Source organism: Leptosomus discolor, chromosome 9 (assembly GCF_034619465.1).
Source record: "Leptosomus discolor isolate bLepDis1 chromosome 9, bLepDis1.hap2, whole genome shotgun sequence".
NCBI classification, from domain to species: domain Eukaryota; kingdom Metazoa; phylum Chordata; class Aves; order Leptosomiformes; family Leptosomidae; genus Leptosomus; species Leptosomus discolor.
Window position 1 is genome coordinate 34971934 of NC_141399.1, and position 23121 is coordinate 34995054.

The following is a 23121-nucleotide window of genomic DNA, read 5'->3' on the forward strand; positions in this document are numbered from 1 at the left end:
AAATAATTCACTTATGCAAAATTCTCTGATTTTTGTAGTGCAGGAAGAAACTTTTATGCTCTAATAGCATAATGCCTCAGAGATAAGTATTCTCTACAATGGAGGGCTGCTAAGATGCATGTAGGCTGTACTGCTTTCTGGAAATGTTTCTTATCTTCTTAGCTCAGTCTTCATGAAACTCCACTCAATTTAGTTTCACAATATTTATAGTCCTCAGGGCAACTTCACAACAACAACACATGCTCCAGCCCTTCCAATATTGACAGGAACTTCCTAGGAAAGAAAAAAAAAAAAAAAAAAAAAAAAAAAAAAAAAAAGGAGGAAACATTTTTAGTAGACTCCTAGGGATAGGACTAGAAGAAATTACTTGTTACTTGCAGACTAAAAGGAAAGCAATTTGTTTATTCAAACTAATGTACTGCTAAAAAAAAAAAATATATTTAACTACAACTCCAAAATCAGAGTTTTGGGTTTGGGTTTTTTTTGAGAAAAGGATTTAGCAGCCACTGAGTTACAGGATTGCAGGCTGCTGGCGTTGCTCTTAACTTTTACAAAAGACCTTCATATCCTATGTTCTGAAAACACGGACTGTATAGCTACAAAAGGGTCTTGACAGTTTTAAATATTTCCTCTTGGTCTCTGTGCTGATGGTGGTAAATAAGAAAACTTGGCAGCGCCTCCAGCAGAGGGCGAACCCCGCAAAGTGAAGTGTTGCACGCATTTCGGGCACAAAATGATTTGTGCAGTCTAGTTCATTTGCCCCTGCACTGCCTCCACCCTTTAGTCTGAAAAATTTTGTACAGTTATTTCACAGCAGAGGCAACCAATTTTTTATACAAGCCCCACTACAGTATTACCGCATCCTAATACACCATTTTTCACAAAACTGGTGATAATTTTGCAACATAATAATTTTTCGGTTGCCCATTATTCAGACAGAATTCTTCCTATCTACAGGAAAAATTCCTATTATTTATTAGGCAATTCTTGCTATTACCTCTGTCCACTCATTATTTTGAGCATCATAGGACTCCACGGTATCCAGGTACGTATGGCCATCATAGCCCCCAACAGCATATAATCTGTCCCCCAGAGGACAAATTCCAACAGCATCCCGAGGTACGCTCAAAGGGGCCACTGTTGTCCAAGCATCCGTTTTAGGGTCATACCTAGGGTGGTTTATGATCAAATTTAGAAAAGTACGTTGTAGAAACACATTTCAAATTTCAATTACTGATATTTGTTTATTTTCTCCTGCCTTGTAGTCAATTTACACCACGAATTAGTATAGAAAATTGAGTAATGTGATTTAATAATTTAGCCACTAGAGGGGTCTTCAAGCACATGGAAAATGCCCATATTTTCACTTTTCGATTAAAGTGTATCCATTTCTGTCACATTAAACAATCAATATTTTTAAACATAAATGAGGCCTGAGGGAATGATAGTATGGCCATCAGTTGACTCAGCAAAGTTAATTTCAATATATTCTTTTGTTCTTTCTGCATAAAGGTTTTTGTTTTCACTTTTTATTGTCAGAACTAACGTTTTCAGAAAATTTCACAATAAAAGAAGCTTAAATATCTCATATAGCTGATAACAGCTTGTAATACAAAATGCCTAGCAGTATTTTACATCAGTGTTGATTTTATTTCTGGTACATACTCAGTCAACTTACAATATAAATTCAAGTGAATTCCAGGGTAGTTCCAGCTTTACACCATCTAACTGAGAACGAAAGTTGTTATTCTCAACAGGGAGCTGAATACTTGCTTCATTTTCCTTTCCTGTCCCCAAGTGACACAAGGATGTTGACTGATACCCACAGCCCGTTGAACGGACAAAGAAGTTGGGCCCACTCATTATGTTCCCTTCTCACCCAGGGCTCGAGTGTTCCCTTATCCTCCTACATTGTGCCACATGCCACCACAGTGGCAAAGCAACGTTTGACACACAATACTTCTGTTTCTGAAACAGAAATGTCCATAATTTGCATTTTCTTAAGAAGTGGGTTCACCAGTGGAGAATACAAAAATGGGATTAACTAAGGATCAGATAAACAGTTTTTTAAGTTGAAAAGGTAATTACTTTGAGAAATGGATATAAAGCCAGGATTGGCTTACAGTTACGTGCTACCAAAATCATTAAGCCAACGTATTAGTGCACTGTTTAGTTTTAAAGTGTGAATTCAAGCTAAAGTCATTTGCTTTGGTGAATATCTTTTTTTTTTTTCCTTGCTAAATCAGACCCTTAGCATATGTTTTAGCATCATTTGCTATAGCAACATAGTTTCTTACAGAAACAAGGCTCTTTCTATCAGTCTCCTCCATCAGAAAATACTTATGTAGTGACTACTGTCAGAGTACGTAATATTTATTATATTTTTAACCTTTTGGTCAATACCAACCGAATTATTGGAGGAAGACACAACTGAAAAGTATCTAGTTCCTACAATATATGACAGAGGGAGCCCTAACCTGGGTTTTGGCACTTGGGAAACAGAAAGGTCACATATTGAATTTATTTGACTTGTTATCTTTACCTGGCTCCTCAGCAGCTCAAATAGAAGGTGGAGCTGGGAGGACTTAGCTTCTGAGGGTTGTTTTGTTATCATAAGAGTATTGTAAATTAGTTATTCTGCTCAAAATATTATTATACAAAGCATAATATATTTTATAATCATAGCATTCCAATTGTGAAAAGATTTCCCTTGCTCCTATAAATTATTTTATATTTCCTTCCTGGAATGCAAAAGAAAAAAAACATTCCTTACCTTTCTACACAGTCGGAAAGTCGAGAGCAGTGGTTGGAAGCAGGTGCATCGTGACCTCCCACAGCATATAAAAACCCATTGTGAGTTGCAACACCAACACCACCTCTTCTCTTGGACATCGAAGCACATATACTCCACTTGTTTGTGTGCGGATCAAAACATTCCATTGATTTTAAGCAGGAGCTCCCATCTCGCCCACCAACGGCGTATAGCCTGGGATAGTTACCCACAAGAAGGCAAAAGATGTCAGTCTTTAGTCTCTCGTTTTAATAGGAATTTTATTTGGTTAACTTCATTCAGATCACTAAAATTATCGTTATGCCCATCTTACAGCTACGTTCTGAAACTTTCTTTGCACAAAGTGTTGCATGCTCTATGAAGGAAGTTAGATTCTTCATTTGCAGTGTAAATTTTCAGGCAGTCACATCTGAAAATTAAGCTTAAAAATGCATATCCGCTTGAAATGTGAGCTGTAGATGGAATTTAATTGAAAGATGCTAGATATGTTTGAAATATAGGGGTAATATTCCTTATGACAGGCCTATGAAGTATTTGACATCTCAGTATCACATTAAGCATTTTCCCTATATTGTTAATACGTAAAAGAACTTTAATAATATCATTATATATCGAAAACATAAGACATTCTCGAAATAGATCGAAAACATCCTCAACATTCGTATTTAAGAAAATCTACTGGATGGAAGTTACCATACAGGTATGTCATCTTGTCTGTTCAGCCTAAAGGCCCTTAGCAAACAACTGGAAATTTAAACCAGCTGATGTTGAGACACCATGTGAGACTAAATGGCAGAAATCCACATTAAGAAGGATGGGTGGTTTGTGGCTTTTTGTCAATGAGTTTTACAAAGCCTGAATTTCTTTTGTACCTCAGGTAAACTTTGATGCTACTAGATTATGATAGTGTGCATGCTGGATGTAATAGTAGACATGTTTAGATGTAGAGTGTGCCAATTGTTTAGGTCCCTTTCAAATCCTGGCTATTACTTACTGCCATGAAATTGAATTTACTTAGTGCAACTAATTAGAGACCTAAGGAACATGTAGACTTGTTTAGAGTAAATCACCTAAAACAGATCAGTTGAATTTTACTTAAGAATGCCTGCTTTTCCCCAGTGACTGTAAACATTTTTTAGACTGGTCTGATGCATAATTTAACTAGAAAATTCTTGACTGCTGTTAGAATAATACAAAATTTCTAGTGCTCTCTTCTAATGTTTGTGAATGGAAGACAGACTTGAGTTCCGTTTCTCAGTCTGTTTCTTGACCCATTAAAAACTTGAGGATTTGATTTGTTTTCTTTTCACATCATGCCACTTCATACAGACTACTTGTTTACACAGCTTTCACAGAGAGAGGAAATCACTGCATATACAGACAGATAGGTTGGGATCTTTGTTTTCCATAACACATCTAGAAACATGGTGGTGCTTCCCATTCTCTAAGGAAAAGAACAAATACAGCACTATTGACTGATGTTTTCAATAGACCGTTTATTGGTCAAAAAGTGTTGCAGAAACTCCAAGACTTTTCTGATGGGATTGAATAGAGAAAAATATGGCATGACTTAGGGAAACAGGAAAGGGAGAAGCATTCTGCTTGGTTAGACTGCAGCAGTAGTGCTGAATGATAGACATTTGATCTTGACTTCCTCTGGTATGCCAGAAATTACATCACTAGACTAACAGACATGATTTAAGCCAGGCTGGAGACAGCTTGCACCAGGAGTGATTGAGAACAGAGTCAGGATCAGGCTGGATTTCCTCTTTGACAAAGCGGTTTCCTGAATGTTGCTGTGGAAGGTACCAACAGGAGTTTCTGGTGAAGTTTATGCTGAGAACATTTCCTCTGAGATACACCAGGGACTTGAACAGGCAGTTTTGTCCCTCTTAGACTTTTAAGTTAATGATTAAAATCATGTCATGTCTGAATGCATGAAAAACTCTGATTTGTATGTGAAGAAGTTTTGCATTTACAAATATCTGCTGGCATCTTCCTTTATGTTCTTTATCCTTCTCTTTCTTTGGAATTTAAGAAGTGAACAGAAGTGAACAGGGAAGCCAGTGGTAAAATTTCAGGATAAATGCAGTTGTCTGCTTGCAACTGTCATATTCCTGGGCCCTACAAACTGTCATTCCCAAGAGCTTACCATAGATTTAAATAAGAAGGAAGGCTGGCTCACGTCATGCTTTCCAACATAACCTAGGGTCTTTTACGAGGCTTTTGTATTTCCAGCATGAGACTACGTTGCTGAAGAATGAACACAGAATTCTGTTGGGCATTAATTTATGAATTGCTTTTCCTCATGCTGAAATACAGCTACTTTCAATAGGAAAGTACAACAAGGTGTAACACTGTTCATTAAAGGTTACATAGAACATTCATACATGTGTCTTTTCCCATGTAAAAGTGCTTGAGTGGCTGTGGTGTCTTAGGGCAATGCTTAAATAAGTTTTGAAAATCTTATTGGAAAAACCAATTTACAGTGAACACATAATCTCAGTGTGCTTACGCAATAGATGAAGGGCAGAATAAATCTGGATAGGATAAGACTTACAGAAGGCTGTTTATTCCATGTCTAGTTATTAAACTTGTCTCCCTTCAATTGAACTCACCATATACCTTTAACCTTTTAAAAATTATTCTTCATTGTGAACTTGTAGATGCACGTACAAAGTGTAAAATGATAGAGGAATGACTTTGTTTCTGTACACATTCCTTCAAAAGGTGCTTCCTTAGACACAGTGATTTTAAAATGTAAACATAAACTTGGAATATTTTTTTTAAGTAGCTGACCTTATATCACCATAAGTTATGTTCTAAGTAAAATTCTGATATGCATGCAATAACATTTTCAAATTGCTATAAATTAAAAGGGCTGAAATGTGTTTAAAATATGACTGTAAGATTGAAAACAATTTACCACACAACTCAGGAAAAGCTTTCCTTTCTTATTTTTGTGCATTATATTTTCTCTTTGTTTTCTTGAGGTGATTAGTTACTATAACATTGAAAAGAAAATTTAAGGAAATGTATTGCCAAGGAAGGAAGCAAATGAAAAACCAAAGAGAGTTTTTCCTGTTGACATACTTGCTATTTAATGCTGCAACCCCTACGGTGCTTCTAGGGGTTGACATGCTAGCAACATAATTCCATTGCCGTGCTTGTGGGTCCCATCTTTCTACGGTATTGAGGTAACTCCATCCATCGTGGCCACCAACAGCATACATTGGTCCTTCAAGCATTGCGACTCCTTAAAAGACAGAATTAGGGACAAATTATGATAGCTAATAATTTCAGTGACCAATAGTGTATTAATGTCATACTTTAATTCTCTGTATGCAGAAAAGCAATTTCAGCTGGTATTAAACTACCTGAAAGCTGTCTTGTCATTTGACAGAATAAACAAACAAAATACTTCATATACAGTGTTTTTCTGAATAAGCATTATCTTTTGCCAAAAGATTAGAGGAAAGCTGCTTTAGTTCAGATGTTCTCTGACTTTTATCTCTTCCACTTCTGTTGACCATGTTCTGAAACAAATTTGAGCCCCTAGATGAGAAACAATGCTGTTCTTTCAAAGAAAGGCAAAGGTTGAGCCAGGCAATGAAAAATACGCTGAAACCAACCACCTATCCTTATTCTGAGCCAGCTGGGGCTCTGTAGTCCTGCCAGCATAAAGCCTGAGAGGGTAGGTACTGGCTGTCCTTACTAGCTAAAGTACCATAACATTTTAATGCCTGTAAGAGGAACACACTTTTGGATAAGAGCTGGCTTATTTCTGTTGTCCTTGAGGCACAGAAGATTGAACTTGGCTGCCTCTGCAAAGCTCTCTGTGGACATATCCTGTGTCATTGTCCTTCTCTACAGAGAAGGGCTTTGGTGCCTCCCCCTTGGAGAGCTGCTGCTGTTTGCTTCCTTTGTTAGGTAAGGCAAAACGTTTGAATCTGGCTGCTTAAAAGTTTTCTAAATCTGTCTTTTCAGGCCTAAATATACATGGCCTGATTTTTTCAAAAGTGCTAACTACACAAAATCACACTGAAGCTAATAGGCACTGTAAGTGTAAGGTGGCTTAGCAAACCAGGCTGATAGAAGTCTAACTTTGGGCACTCAGATTTATCTTATGCGACCTACTTGTTGGGTAGAATTAGGCCCCTGCAGTTGGTAACTATAAAGAATTCAATGAGAATTATTTAATTTATTTTGTCTTGTTTCTCTTCATTACCTACTACTATATGCTTTTATAAATTTGACAGACTAGCTGGTAAGAACCTGTCCTGGTTTGGCAGGGAAAGAATCACAGCCCAGCCGTGCCAGGCAGGCCATTAGCAATTTTGAGTCAGCTGGGGCAGCTGACCTGCATTAGTTCCAGGTGTAGCCTATCCCTAATGTCATGGTCAGTATAAAGGGGAAAGGTCTGCTGAGTAAGGAGAGTGACTGGAGGACTTCTGCTGGGGTTTGTACTTTTCTTGCTCCTCTTCTGGCTTCTTCCTGCTTCTGAGGACTGTTCTCCTGTGGATTGTGATGGCTGTGTCTTCATTTGGCTGAGTGTAACTTTGTATACCTTTATCAGTATTACTGCTGTTTCATTAAATCTGTTTTTATTTCAGCCCATGGTCTTCTATCCTTTCCCTGATTCCCCTTACTGGCTGGTGAGGGGTCATTGGGTGATAGAACAACTGCTGGAGTTTAGCCCTGTAGACAGAACCCTACAGTATATTTTCTCCACCAAGCAGTGCAGAAGGTGATGTAGGCCACAAAGGTTTACTGAATAGTTCTGGATCAATCTTTTTCTATTATTGATTGAAATAAAAATATTCTATGTCGTTTGAATTTACTAATGATTTCAAGCAATAACTGTTTCAGTAAATTTAAGAGAAGCCAGCTTTTCCGTAAGAACTGTGATATATAAATCATTCAGAAATCATCATATACCCTCCCTTACAGTCACCTTAACTGTAAACTTACTCTTATTTCTTTATAGTTCCAGAAATAAATTCTAGGTTTCAGGTTCGTGTTGTTAATTCCTTGTGAATGTCATAAAATTATGGTCATAGGCAACTCTGTCTTTGAAAAATATCTTCTACAACTATTGCCACAGGTTATTAAATGTTTTAAAAAGGTGTGTCAACCAAAATTCATTTGTATGTGATGCAAGGTATTTACAAGGAAAGAGCACCTCTTACCTAGGCCATGTCTGTGTGTTGACATAGGAGGCATTATAGTCCAAACTTTGGTGATAGGGTTGAAACATTCAACAATATTAGAAGTTTTCAGACCATCTCTTCCTCCCACAATATAGAGTTTGTTGTCAATTACTGCAACTCCAAACTGTAATCGTCTGCCATTCATAGTACCAATTTGTATCCAGCTGTTAGTCCTAAGGTCATATTTTTCAATTGTAGTGGTACCTGTTAAAAAGGTAAGTATTATGAGATAGCCATGAACTGATCAGTACCCAGTAGTCAGTACAACCCAAAATTTTATTAAATTGTAAAACATTGAAATTCTGTGTGTGGACTTTTACTGTAGCTCCCTGAGAACTTCAGTTATGAAATGTGAACCTAGTGAGAAAGCTGCTTTAATTGCGCACATATATGAATGTCAAATCTATGAGAATAAACTGGGGGCAAGAAGATACAGAATTAAATACCTGCTAGTTTTGTAATACTAAGAATTTTGGAGATAAGCTAAATCTGTTACTCATTTAAATACCAGGAGTGTAGGATTTTTATGATTTATTTTTTTATATATATATTCCTTATGAATATGGTACTTCACATCTATGTACATTTTAACCATATTTGTGCTTAAACCACTAGTGATATCAAAACCAGAAAATATGTCCATATGTCTGTCCACCTTAGGACTTGGGTGTGCATTTTCATGGATGGTTTGGGTATTTTCTTTATGATGGAGACAGGCAGAAGGCTGAGGTGTGTGTGAGTACACACTTGGCTCTCTCAGGTCCTTCCATGAGATTGACCTTTGTAGCAGCCTTGCAATAACTGCTTGTCTGCTGTAATATATAAGCTGTATTTTCAGTTTATTCAGGTCACTGAACTGCTAGTGATGTTTTTACTGCAACTATTCATAAAGCCTTAGCTCTCTGCCATCCAGAACTGACACTTTTCCATGCACTGGCTCCTGTCAGTCACTCAGTAGCTGTAATTGCTCCTTTGAGAGCTGATTTAGCACAGTGGGGAGATGGCTCAGTAACAACCAAGGTAGAAGAAGCAATTGCCAGTTGCACATACAGTGCACCCTGGAGCTCAGCTTCAGCTCAACTGAAGGCAGCCAGATGAGAAAAACAGCTCTGCCTGGTCCTTTACTTGGATTTGAGGCTACAGATGTAGTATTTTGAGAATTACAATAGGCCGTTAGTGCTAAGGAACGGTTTACGACAGCAAAACAACCATGCAATAAAGCAGAAAAGAAAGGTAGCATCTGGTTTAGAGATCTGCTAGAGATCTTCTGCAGTACTTGATAAATTCGGTGAAATGAGAGCTTATCTCATTATCTTTTCTCTCTTCTTCATGCTTTTCCAGATGCATAGACTGGGAAAGAAACTACCAGATCCATATGCAATAAAAGAAAGATATTTTACTTTTTCCCCTTTCCTGTCTTCTTTTATTCTGAAAAACTGGATTTCTTTGACTGGTCTTTCCATTTTGTTGGTCTGTTTTCTCTGCTTTGCTTTGATTCCTTCTCATTTATTCTATGCTAATATGTGAGTGTCCCAAAGTTCTCAGCTTCAAAAGCAGTATCTCACACACTAACTAAAAAACAGGAAAAATACATTAAGGTATACAGTGTTCATACGTACCCTGTAGGCTGTAATTTTTACAGAGGCTGGAAGATGGATTTTGAAAGTTAATGTGGTTTAGACACAATCACATTTTTCAGAATACCAGCCCAAAAGTAGCTCTTTGATCTTCTTTTGATCATTTGAAGTTGAGATTTGACTTCATATACCACCTGAGATAAGCACAAAGCCAAACCTGGCCTTTTCGAAGAGTTTATCACAGAAAGCATATTATTGCCAGAGGTGGTAGTTACTCCCTTCTCAGAGCTGTTCTTCCAGTGCCTTGTAGTCTCTTAGGTGCTGTTTTCTTTATCTTACAATCCAGCACAGGCTCAAAGTGTGAGTCAGAGCTGTAGAGGACAGCAGGGAGGAAAGGAAGTGCTGTTCTTCTTAACCATCAAAAGGCAAAAGTTCAAACAATTGGCTTTATTCCAAGGTAATAAGTGAAAGAGGCACCAAGAGGAAGTGCAGATGTTGACTGAAACAGCCCTTTCTCTGCATAACCTTTGCTAAGAAAAACCTATCAGAAAATTTTATTCTTATTTTGGTTGAAGTCAGTTTAAAATTACCTTAAATTCTTGGTTGTTTTCTGTAATTCGTAAATAATCAGTATTGCTAATGAAACTATACAAATTGCTACATTTAACTTCATTTTGCTAAATTGTCCTAGGAATGAGCGTTTTCACGTTGTGATGGCCATGAATGTGTATTTTGTGCTCGATTTGATTGCATAGAGATAGTAAGGTAGCACTGCAAGATCTCGCATATATGAAAAATCAGTCATCAGCAACTCTTTGCAAGCCATGAAATGGATTAGCTTCATTGTGATTCTGTTACAAGTGAACTCACACAGCTAAAAGTAATACTGTTCAGCAAGTCACTAGACTTTAAACTAATTATAGTTCTTTGGCTCCAAGCTGTGGGTTTGAAGTTAAGGTTCCTGTAGAAAATTATTTAATATACTGCCTACTAAATAGAATAGTGTAATGTGTAAAGCTGTAGGCTGACTGCAGTTGTGAAAATCAAACAATAAAAACTGGAATGAATTTTTAACATTTAACTTGCAACTACAAACCTGAAAAAACCCTGTGTATGAAGTCCTGAAAAAAAGCTGCACGTACTGTTGTACTCAAGAAATAGTACAAATCTTTCCATCTGAAACTTTATAATAAGGATTGATAAGTTTAGATAAGGGTTCTATATAGTTTAGTAATGCTTTTTTGCTTTATTTTTCTCCTTTTAAAATTTTTTTCCAGCCTCCTAACTTTTGTCAAAAAATGGAGCATATGGTTCTAAAAAATTTGTTAAAACATCAAATGCAACTTGAAATATTTTGACTTAATTTCTTTCATCTGGTTTGTAAAGTCAAACTATATATACAAGTTCTTACAGGACTTAGTTTTAAAATCACCATCTGAATAAAACTTCTTCAGTCTGCACTTCAAGATGCAAGTCTATCATTTACAAACTTATGCTGCTTGCAAGAAGAAAGAACATCTAACACATAGGATTGTGTTCTGTGATTGGGGTTTTCCTCTTTTTCATTCCTAAATTCCTGTTTTCCTAACAGAAATCTTTAAATAATTGTCATATATTCTCTGGGTGTCTGTAATAAAATTAACTAATACAATTAAATTAATTTCTGAACTTACCTTTAGTGGCATCCATACCTCCTACAGCGTAAAGTGCACCAACTGTAGATTTTCTAGGCTTAGTTCGAGGACTCTGCATCATGGACCGTCTTTCTGGTAGAAGGTGGTACTTCATAGCCTCCATAAGAAGTTTCTGACACTCTAGGTCGTCTGCAAACATTGGACTATTTTCTAAATCGGCTAGTAACTAAGAAAGGAAAAGTGAGGGTCTTGTACATATTTAAATGATTAAAATTGTATGTTATTTAGCTACAAATAATTTAATTACTACAAGCACTGATTTTCAATTCACCTGTCACTTAAGTTTTGCTGGAAACTCTGCTTTAACGCAAGCAAAACAACATAAGGGTAGGAAAAAAATCTTTACGTATAATGTTTTTTGCTTTATTTTTTCTTAAAACTTTCTTTTAATCTTTAGAAAAGGTTAAAATTACAAATGTATTACTGCACACTCTGAATGCAAAACTGCTTCTGATGTGAGAATAAGCAAATCTAACATACAGTACTGGACATCTCTGTCAATATTAGAGTATATTAAATGTATTTAAAATTAAATGTATATAGTATTTTGACACTTAATACAGAGTTGAATATGTGCAGCTTCAGTCATGGAGATCCATAATGTAGCTGTAGTGTCCTGAAGGTTTTGATATTCCTGTAAGATTTTCTCATGAGATGTATAGATTCTTCTGTGACACAGATACAACAGCGTCAGCTTACTATAAACCAGTGTGTCCATCCTTGAACTTATTTGATGAAGTGTATCTTTCAGTCTTAAAGGACAAGTAATGTCAATGCTCAGAGTAGTCAGCGATAATCTAGACCTTGTTGGTTTTGTCTATATTTTTATGGCAATAAAGAAATAAGGATTGCGCCTTATTCATCCTGCAGTTCAGTACATCTAAATATCTAAGTATCTAAGTTGCCATGGTGTTAAACTACTACTGTTGCTACTCAATGAAGAAACACTGTACTTTTGTAATACTGTTAGACTGACGTTTTTATAGCAGTAATTCTGAGCCTGGTATTTACACAGGCAATGTGGGATATTTTTCATTTTTTTCCCCTGTTAGCCCTTCACAGTCATACCTGGGGTGGAAGTAGAGGCAGTCTAATATAAGAAAGAAGCATTCCTAGATGTTGTTGCCGATTTGGCAAATCATGCCTCACCCACATCATTAATGCCTGGAATATGGCTTCTTCATCTGGAACATTGATGTCATCACTAGACAAGAGCTTTGCAATTTCATTAGCAGGGAGCAAAAGAAATTCCTGGTTTTTTATTACTTCTGTGAAGTGTTCCTAAAAGGGGAAAAAAAAAAGATTTCAATGCACTTATGATTTTCACACCTTGAAATAACATTTTCTTAGATAATGTAGGCTTTGTATGCATTTCATTCCTGTTCTGTTCTACAGTATAGGGAAACACAGTATATATTCTAAAGATCACTGAACCTCCTTCTACTGTTCGAGGGAGACTTTGGTTGCTCATTGCTGCATTAGTGTTGCAGAACTGAAGAATAATGCTCAACTTCATTCTACCATGCTTACAGATGTGTTTGTCAGGCTTCTTGTCAGTATGCCCTGTCTTAGGGATTTGCCAGTGGCAGTTTTGTCCATCAATGTGATCTTAACACTGCAACTTAATAGAAACACAGTCTGAAGATATGATGTGTGTCTTAAGAGTGCCAAGTGGGCATTCAGAGAAACTGTGTAACTTCTGTTACCATCAGATTCAGACGTTTTAAGCAAATTACATGAAACCTTCCAATCCTTTTGCAACAAGCTGTACCAGGTGTTGACTTTATGTCTCTGCTCTTAGTAGCAGAAAATACAGCAAGGGAAATTAAACTCTGCTTTCTAACAGTTAGCAATTGCAATAATAAAACTCAACAGCTCCAGGAATGGCCACGAATATTAAATCCCTAGAATATTTCAAATAATTATTTTTTCATATAAATAATATATTGTACAATTGAGTAATATTAGAACTGATATTAAAATGTATTAAGTATGCTTGCTTGCACTAATTCCAAAGGAAAAAAGAAATTTTTGTTAAGAAGGATGTGGGGTTTATGTTACTTGCAAAGAAATACATGTAGGAATTGATGTCTGTATTTAAAATATGAATTTGTATTTATGTACCTGGAAGAAATATATCTTATTTGGGAATCAGAATGAAATTGGGCAGATGAAGAAATTTTAGGAACTGATATTTGTATTTGTTTTCAGTACTTTCTCAGTGTTCTGTAACTCTTTTTTCAAGAGTAACAAGGATGTAAATATAGAAGTATCAGTGATTAACAGAGATGTTAACTTTGTTATGCACATCCTACTTTATTTTGTGACGTTCAGAGAATAGGAACAGGAAGGCCAGTCCACATCTAGTTACAAATATAGCACAAGATGTTTAGCAGAACAAGCTCTATCTGCACGAAAAGATACCAGGCAGGAAACTGTTAATACTTTCCATCAATGGCTAAAGTAATTGAAGGGAAGGTCTCCATTGTGTCTGGTTTTATTGAATGGATGGGGTGTTTGTAGTTGACTATCTTATGAAAATGTTTAAATACTACTAGCTTATTTGCGTGGTCTCTATTGCAAGACTCTACAGTCTTTCCCCTAAGGTATGCATTTTCAAGTGGTTGAGATTGGCACGAGACAAAACAGAATGTTTATTTATTCTCTTCCACAATACTTGTGTGTATGCATTGTTGTGATCTCTTACACTCCAAAGTTTTTATTAGTATCACTTCAAGGGTTTAAAAGCAAATTTTCTTCAAGATTATTTCAGAGAGGTACAGATTCCCTCTTCTGTCTCTAAACTGACAGTACCTGCAAACTTGGTAGGCAGATTTATGACAAGCAAGGTCCTCTTTCATGGCAGCCTGCTCAATCTGTGTTGCACACAAGATACGGGAGGTGGTTCTAGACGTGGAAATGCTCCCAGTTGTTTTCAGAAAAACATAGCATAAAGCCTATATGCACAGTACTGCTGAATCTCACAGATTCATCATGATCCTCCACATTAGACAGTGTACTTAAAGACTCAACTGTCATTTCTGTGACACACAGTTTTAAAAAATAGTGAAAGTCTAACTCCTGGGGAAGACTGGAGGATTTAAATTATTTTAAAAAATCAAAACAAAAAAAGGCCCTCGTAGTGTCTGCCATTATAAAATCATATGTCTAACTATCTAATTTTATTTCAGTTTTGCAGAAATCGGGACCATGATTTTTAAATGCTTAAAGTTGATGCCCATGTGCTTGGGTTGGTGGGAGAAAAGAGGCAACAGCAGAGGGGGAAGTTCCTGGGTTTGGCTGAGGATAAAATAGTGTGGAGCAGAAAGGACAACCCAATTATACAGAGGCTGTGTGAACCTCTATTTTAAATGTCCTTTTTCAAACTTTAAAATATAAAAGGAATCTAGATTACTGCTAAACAAACCGTTCATTAGTATGACAAGAAGGAGCACAACCAGTGCCCTCAGTCTGCACATGCCACTCTCATTTATTTCAGCATGTCGAAGCATACAATCTCTTGCTGGAATGCTTTCTGCCTAGTGAAGTCTCTGAACTGGTTTTGACATATTACACTAATATTTCAAGCATAAAGCTGCCATGTGTCTCCTAACAAGTAGATGTTTTTGTATCTTTTTAGCTGTAGCAGTTGCCATTCTTTTTGTGTTTAAAGTTGCTATAGCACATCTTGATGCCCTGAATATTTATCCCTCGATTTGGTTTCACAGCAAGCTATCTTGTTTCTTTCTTTCCCACACTCTGAATATTCATTTCTTGCTTTGAGCCAGAGGAGGATTATGCTCCAGTCAGGGATGTGCTGCTTTTTAGCACTCCAAATCTTTCCCATACATTCTTTATTTTGGCTCTTTTTATGTGTGTCTCACCTTAAAATCAGCTTTAGAATTTTCTTTGTGTTGAATCAAAAGCACAAGAATGGGCCATCGCTGTTTCCCTTTTGACATTAGCCATGTTAAGGTCCTATTACATTTTTTCGAAGAAATATGTACCAATCATATTGCAAATTTAAGTTCAACAAGAATGTCCTTCTACAGGGAAAACTCTGAAATGGGAAAGAACAGAGCTGAATATTTGTTTTTCTAAGCATGCTTTTCTCTCCTTCCAGTATTTCTGTATTAAGTCACAGTTCAGACATAACTGAGCTGGGCAGAGATGTCCCCGAGTCAGGGACTTTACAGAACTGACCCTGCCAGCATAGGAAGAGCAAAGCCCCGCTTAGCTGGCTCTGCTTCGCCAAAGCCCATATGTCTTCCAGGAGAGTATTCACACTTGCTGTTAACATTATAATTGCAAAGCAGTTGGATTGTTCCTCTTACCATAGTGTATGTGTGTGCCACCTTCAGGAGCTCTGTGCAGCCCTGAGCATCTCCAAAAGAGCGAATCCCCAGGCAGTTGGAAGGATGGAGCTGCTTCATGAGGAAGTTGCAGCATACCTCAATAACCTGGGATAGCTGGAGAAGACAAGCTGCAGCTAGCAAACTTTCTATAGTGTCTTCCTTTAACTCTAGAATACCTGTGCAGTTTGCATATGAGGGGAGAAAAAAAGTTTCAGTCATTTTCTTTGTCTTTTTTTTTTTACTTGAGAGCTTCTCACTCCCCAATTTTCTTCCTCCTGAAAATATTTGAAAAGAAGTGTCCTGTGATTCACAAATTAATTTTCTTTTCTTGCTGGAGGATTCTTTAAACATACGGTTTAACAGACTTAAAGGATTTGGTGGATTTTGAATACAATGATTGTAACATTTTAACTGGAGGTTTACCAGTATTAGATCTGGCTTTGCCTGAAAAAAGTAAAATAGAAAGAAAGGTGTGATTAGAGAAAAACCTTTCCTAAAATTCATATATTCATAAAAATATATATCATAAGTTCATACTGCACACAAGAACTTCAGTATCAGAAGCTAGGACATGCCAGCAGTGTGTGCAGGAAACCTGATTTCTTCCATCATTTATTTTTGCATTTAAATTTTCAATGAAATTATTACCTGATGTGAGAATTTTATGTTCATAGAGAGACTGGAAAGTGTTAATTTACTGTGATCTTCCATTCTTTTTGCTGAGTGGATGGCTCAATTCCCTAATTGATACTCAGCACTAAAATCCTATTCTGAAAAAAAGAACTGGTGGGGGGTTATACCTGTGTTTTCCATTTCTCATTACAACATCCAATTGCTTCAGAAACATTAATTTCTTTTCCAGCTTCTCTTATGAAAGGATAATATGCACCATCTCTATTTAACACATGGAGAAGGGTGGTATTAAGACATTACAGTCAAAATTATCATCAGAGTAGAACTGTAAGAGGTTTCTTGTCCAAAGTTCACTTCTGATTTATTTCAGTAGAACATGTAAACAATTCTGAAAGTTATAGTTCTTGCCTCTGAAAGTCACATTTATATTTCATTACCTAGGAAAAAATATCACTGTTTAGAAGCTTTGCTATTATCACATGAAAATCTATGGCAGTAGGAAAATTCATTTTTCCATAGCAGTCTTCAGCAGCCTTACCTTAGCACAAGTCCATCTCTTCCTGATGTCCCTTACTTTATAACTTAAATACCTCCCAATCTTCTAAAAGAAATGAGGAAGGGCTGGCAGGGTGCAGAATAGGGCAATGTCTGGGTTTAGTCTTTACTATATAACCCAGAATAGTTACTGAATTTATTTAGCAAACCTGGTACATGTTCTGGTAAACAAAGACTGTGATATAATGCCTCAAAGCAAAGAGGGAATCCTGATTTCACAAGCAAACTTACATGATTTCATAGTCTGGTGTTTGCTTTTGTAGTCATATATGTCCTTTCATATGGTTTTGCATCAAGTAAACTGAAAGAGATGTAATTTAATCAGGTCGGATGATTTTGAGATACGTGTTTGTACCCACAAACAGGGTCTATTTTGCGTATAGAAACTTATGTTTCTGATCTGGGTTGCAGATTGCTCAACTTTCTCAAGATTCCTCTATGCAACAGTCCAGATTTGTGAAGCGCCTGACCTAGCCAGTGAAGTAGTCTCCTATTTTTAACATTTATGCTAATGCCAATATGGTGAATAGAGTGGGGGTCTTTGTTTACTTTGATCTTTAAAAAAATATATTTTAAGCCCTTTCAAAGCACTACGAAAATATTGATAGATACCTCTGACAAATCTTCCAACCCTCTTGTCTCAGTATTGAAATGATATTATTTCATTTAAATGCAAAATAAGTGATGTCCTGTGTGGGACATCAGAGGACAAGGATCTAGTGAAAGTTACTGATATTAGCTGAGAGCATGGATCAGTTTACAAGCAAATGTTCATAAACTCAGAAAGTTGTTATTCTGATCAGTTAAGTGTTGTAACTTCCCGGGGGAGTAATTTTGCCTTTTTGATATTTAGGCATTTTTTTGTCACAGAACAGCGCAGCTTGGCAGGACAAAAAGGGTGGGCTTTTACCTTTCTGGCTGGAGTAGCTGCCGTTTACATTGAGAGGCTTGTCCAATACCAGAATGTGCAGGCTTCCAGAATCTGCATAGGTTTGAATGATCTGGATGTTTCTAATTGCAATATATACTAACAGAGCAGTCATGTTCTACAGCATTGTTCCCTGTTCACTACAGAGGAGACGAAAGGGATTTTGCAGTTCTATGGCTTGGACTTTGGCTATTTGGTTCAACCATTTCAGATTCAGCAATACAGGGGTAAATCTTGAAAATGGGATAAAATAAATCAGGGAAAAATACATATACACACACAGCATTATATACAGATTAAAATAAAATATTTAATTTCATTAAGATTAAATCTCTATAATTTTTCAAGAGAACACAGGCAAACACTTTTCAGAATGTGGTGGTGCTTCCTTGTGGTAAAAGTTGTGCTACTCGTGGGTATGATCATATTCTTGTTTTCCTCTGATTATTCCTATTCAACAGCCTTGAGTGAGCCAAATAACTGCCACCCATTTCTATAGCTACCCATGACGGAAAAGTTCATAGCACACTCTTTTGTGTCACTACATGAGGTGAGCAACAGGCAAAATATGTTCTTCTCTCATTAAAATTCCCAAAATAATCAGTATCTAGTTAGACAGATGTCCAATGTGAATATATGTTAACTTTTCTGTGTATCTTCTAGAATAAGTTGTTATATAAAACAGTAATATTTATTCATCCTTTCTAGAGAAGGGTTTACATCACATGTGTATGATTTATGCATGTATTTATGTACCAGTATGAAATGGAGGAAGTGAGAATTATGTATGCATTGTATAGATTTTTATCTTCCTTCACAACAATGATGTGAATTACCTGTGTAGGCATAGTGCACCAAAGCTTTCAGCGCATCAGGGTCTACTCCCTCCATCTTGATCTCCTCTTGTTTTGCTTCACGCACATCATTAGTAAACATTGCAGCAAAATAATCAGACACTGCGCTGAGAACCAACCTTGAAACAGAAGCATTTTTGGATGACCGCAAATTACTTCATAATCTCAATAGCAAGTGTGAAATTCAGTATTATGATAATAAACTGCATATGCAATACAAACATTAATTTTGGTATGGGATTCAAAACTTATAGCAGTGAACAATAAAGTTAAAAGGGTAATTAGTAATCTAATATTTTCCCACAGTGCTTCTTTGGGCATATTTTCTTCACTGATCTCACTACAGTTTGACAGCAGCAAGAAGGGAAGACAGAAAATATTGATGGTTCATATTTGAATTTCATTCTATTTGAAATATTGAATATGAAATGTTGAACACATCATTTTCTTCTGTTGTTGGTGGATGTCCTAATTATAGCAACCACTCATTTGTAACTGAACAGGATACGCACAATTTGACCCATCATTTGGGTGTTTCAGGCTTTGAAGCTGTGTAAACAATGAAATGTAAAAAGGGAAATGTACCTGTGGGCTGGAATCTTTTGGTCTCCAACTATAAGAAGAACATCACACAGCTGCTTTTGCTGCAGATAACTTTCCATTTTGCGGAAAGTTTGCTCTGCGTGATTTGTAGACCGGAAATACTCATCCGAGCCATTGGTGTTCATTCCAAGCAGTGAGCTGCTGGTCGTTGACAGCCTGCAAAGGAAAGAGGCAGCATGACGAGTGTAGCACTATAAATGCTGGTTACATTCTTCGCATGATTTGTGTTCAAATGGCAGTACAGAAATATTTAAAACTAAAAAGCTCTTATGATCCTGGTCTTAATATGTCGTCTTCCCTTTTTTTTTTCCTGTCTGGTGTCTTCAAGTTTTCATCTATAAAGTGCACATAAACTGTAGTTTACTACAGCTAACTGTGGTGATTGGTCTTACTGAGTTTTCTACTTCCTATCAGTTTTGTGTCAATGATGTGCTGTTTGCACAGCATTGATGTGATAAATGCAGCCTCCTGATCATTCACAGACAGAATACATAAAAACCAAACCTGTTTTCCTGTGATACTAACAGCTAAAGTATCTTGTGGTATGAAACTTTGGATATTACCTGTTTAGGTCTTATTTGTGTTTCTCTTCATACTTTGTGCATAAATTACATTACTAAACATGAATGAATCAGAAGACAGCTTGACAAGGACGACATAGATCTAGACAAATTACCAAACTAAAAGCTGATGAAATTATTACATTATATAGCCTTTAGAATCTGAATGTTTATAATAAAGACAAAATAATTTATCTGCCTTTTCATGGAAATCTGCATTATAAATATATTCCTCCCACTCCAGAATTCTGTTAGCTGACCCACTTATAAATAGACGTACTGGTTTTTAAGACATCATTCCTTACTGACTTTTAATATGGACTATGTTGCACATTGGAATGCTTTTTTGATACTTTCTTAGAAAAATACTCATTTTTATATTCATCTGTTTTCAGTAAGAGAGTAGTGTATTTGTTGATATACATTTATATTACCCTGTGCTGCAATCTTCAACAGTAATTCAGTTAAAGATTTTTTTTAGAAAAAACATTTTCTCAGTTTAATATCATATATTACTAAAATATGATGTACCTGATTTTCAGACTTCCCAGACCAGATAGGAAATAATGGCAGCTGGTTTACTAAATTTACTGGTTGTCTTTGATACTGTTAATGCATATTCATAAACAATCAGGAGAGATAAAATATCTTCATGAAATTAATGCATTAAATTTATCAGAATATCAGATCACATTCACAATTGAACACCTAGTTCAGAAAATATAGAAATAAAAATGGATAAATCAAGTTGAATCAGTAATACTAGCAGAAAATAGGATAAGTTAGATCATACATTTTCAAAGATAATACCTTATTAAACAGCTAATCAGAATTCAAGGGAAATAAATAGAAATCAAATTATGATGTAATCCTGAATTGAGACCCAGTAGAGTTTTCTTCGCCTCTGCAGTACAAGAAAGTAACCGTACATCAGTGCTTTTCAGAATGGTATGGAACAAAATCATGGTTGTCGTGCCTATTGTGTGTCCAGGTTTTTCTAGACATACCTCTCTTTTCCACCTGAAAATCTATCAGTACAAAGTTTTCTGGATTTCTGTGATGCATTTATAGGTGTCCCACAGCCCATTTGGACTGTAGTATCTCTTGGACACTGCTATATCAAAAATCTTCAGATGCCCGATGTATTTGATGGCTTTTAGGTGCACCAGACTCCAACATACTCATTCAGGCCTGCCCCTGCCAGACTCACTGGGTGTGTAAGATCATTTACAGCCTGCAGAGACACATTACTTCTGGTATGAGCGAGGTATCTCAGCCCTGAGGTGTATGTATGCCCCACCTCAGAAACAGCTGACCTGATGCATCTGAAATCCTCAGATGCATTGCGCCCGTGCACATGTGTTTCTGTCTGGGCAATCTCAGATGATACTGCTAATTGCAAAAACATTAAGATATACCAAATTAGAGCAATAAACCTCTAGCTTTCTTTTGAAGCTCTTTATTACAATTTCAAATGCATTCTTTTTTTTAAAAAAAAAAAAAAAGGGCAAATCAAGTTCACCTGTAATGCATATCCTTTGTAGTTTAGAGCTTACAAAAATTAATTTGTCTCAGTGAGTTCAATGACTATATTTTTTTGTTTTTCTTCAATGCTTCATTGAAAATGAAGAAGCTGCAAAATTGGATTATGTGCTCATTAGTTTTGCATCAGCTGCTCAATGCCAAATTCCTACTCTGTAACATTCTTCTTTTGTTACCTTTTAAGCTTTCTTTACTGTTTTTCAGAAAATTATTTTTTCAAAAACGTATTTTTTCAGATTCATTATATCCACTTTAAGTATTGTATTTTAGTATATATTACACCGCACTTATCCTTGATGTTTGTAGAAATCAACTAAAATCATACTGAACCATTCTCTACTGCAAATGCACAGTACCAGTTTCTTGATATAAATAATTTCACATAGTATGTATATATTTCTGGGTAGAGCAATCATTTCAAGCTGCAAATATCTACAAAGAGGCTTAAAGTCCAATAATTTCCTTCAGCCCTGGGACCTTTTTTCACAGGTTTTGTAGAGTGACCTTTAACTACAGTAGGAATACCACTACCATAATTATTTATTTCAATGACAAAGGTCTTCAGAGACTGAAAAATACTGGAAGGAGGAAAAAAAAGGCACTTCATTAACTCTGTTAATATTCATATTATAATTGCTGGTTTATCTTCCAACACTGATTCAAAATGGTAGCTATAGTATATTGTGGAAGGGAACAATTAAATTAAAAGATAAATATTCATGTATTTTCCTTACTGTACAACTGTCACTGCAGAGAACTCAAATATTGACCTTCAGAATATAGTACTGGGGATCAGTGAACTAAAGACAGAGTAAAGTGTCTTAAAGAAGTCAGTAAAAATATCCTTGAGTCTGATGCCTTTTCGTTGAATTATAATAAGGGATGCTGTAATGCAGAGATAGGTAAGCTAGCTTCAAGTGTGCTAGCATGAACATGCCTGCCTGTCATATCTTGTTCTGTGTGGGAGGGGTTAATGCGTTGAGAACAACACATTAAGAGAACCCATGTGAACCTGCTTGGAAAAGGAGCATGTAGAAGATAGAGAAATGTTTGTTTTCTATAAAACGTGTACAAGTTTGGACAAACAAAATCTGAATAATGAGTAATAAAAGTTTTCAAAAGTGCATTAGCCTTATGGTGACCAAGGAATTAGTTTTCCACCCAGTCAGGAGGGAAAGTTATCAATGAACTGAAGAATCATAAATCCAAACTGCTTAATGTCATCTTTGCGTTTGTGTTCACTAGGATGCTAACACCATTAGCATTAGTAATAATGGCTTAAGAACATGGATTAGCCTAGAGAGAGCAGAGAGAAATCTATATTTAAATTATTCCAAAGTAGCTGAGCTCTATGAATTTCATCTTAGGTAAAGGGCCAAGTGAAACAATCCTTGCAGTTTTCCTGTAAGGATTTATGAAGGTTAATGTAAATATGGTATGTTTTTAAAAAGAGGAAATGGGAAATTTTGAAACAGACAATATAAACTGAAAACTTGAAGAAAAAAATCAAAAAGCATTAAGCATCTAGAGGATAACATGGAGATAAATACCAGCCAGCATGGCTGTTCAGAACGAATCATGTCATAACAATTATTTAATTTTTTTTTTTACAACATAACAAAGCTTATCGGGAGAAAAACATTAGTTGTCAGAAGTCATCTTGACTTCTGACGTTATTTCACGTGACATTTTCAAACTCAAGTAGGATGGCATGTTTTACGTGTAATAAATATCAGAGATATGAATAACTTGTATAGCTATGCTTGAAATTTATCAGGGATTCACTTTCAAAGGCAGACAATGCTCTGAATGCATTCGA

At 36.2% G+C, this 23121-nt stretch overlaps 1 protein-coding gene across 1 annotated transcript in view; it reads right to left on the reverse strand.

The window, feature by feature from the left end:
* Positions 1-213: 213 nt before the first annotated feature.
* KLHL4 (kelch like family member 4) overlaps positions 214-23121 on the reverse strand; it is a 42476-nt gene continuing 19568 nt past the window's right edge. The window contains exons 2-11 of the mRNA XM_009960433.2: positions 19183-19356; positions 18580-18716; positions 15607-15803; positions 12341-12553; positions 11252-11438; positions 7981-8205; positions 5885-6047; positions 2774-2986; positions 998-1169; positions 214-273 (exon numbers count right to left, since the gene is read on the reverse strand). Coding sequence (XP_009958735.2) covers positions 214-273; positions 998-1169; positions 2774-2986; positions 5885-6047; positions 7981-8205; positions 11252-11438; positions 12341-12553; positions 15607-15803; positions 18580-18716; positions 19183-19356 — 1741 coding nt within the window. The remainder of the gene's footprint in view (positions 274-997; positions 1170-2773; positions 2987-5884; positions 6048-7980; positions 8206-11251; positions 11439-12340; positions 12554-15606; positions 15804-18579; positions 18717-19182; positions 19357-23121) is intronic.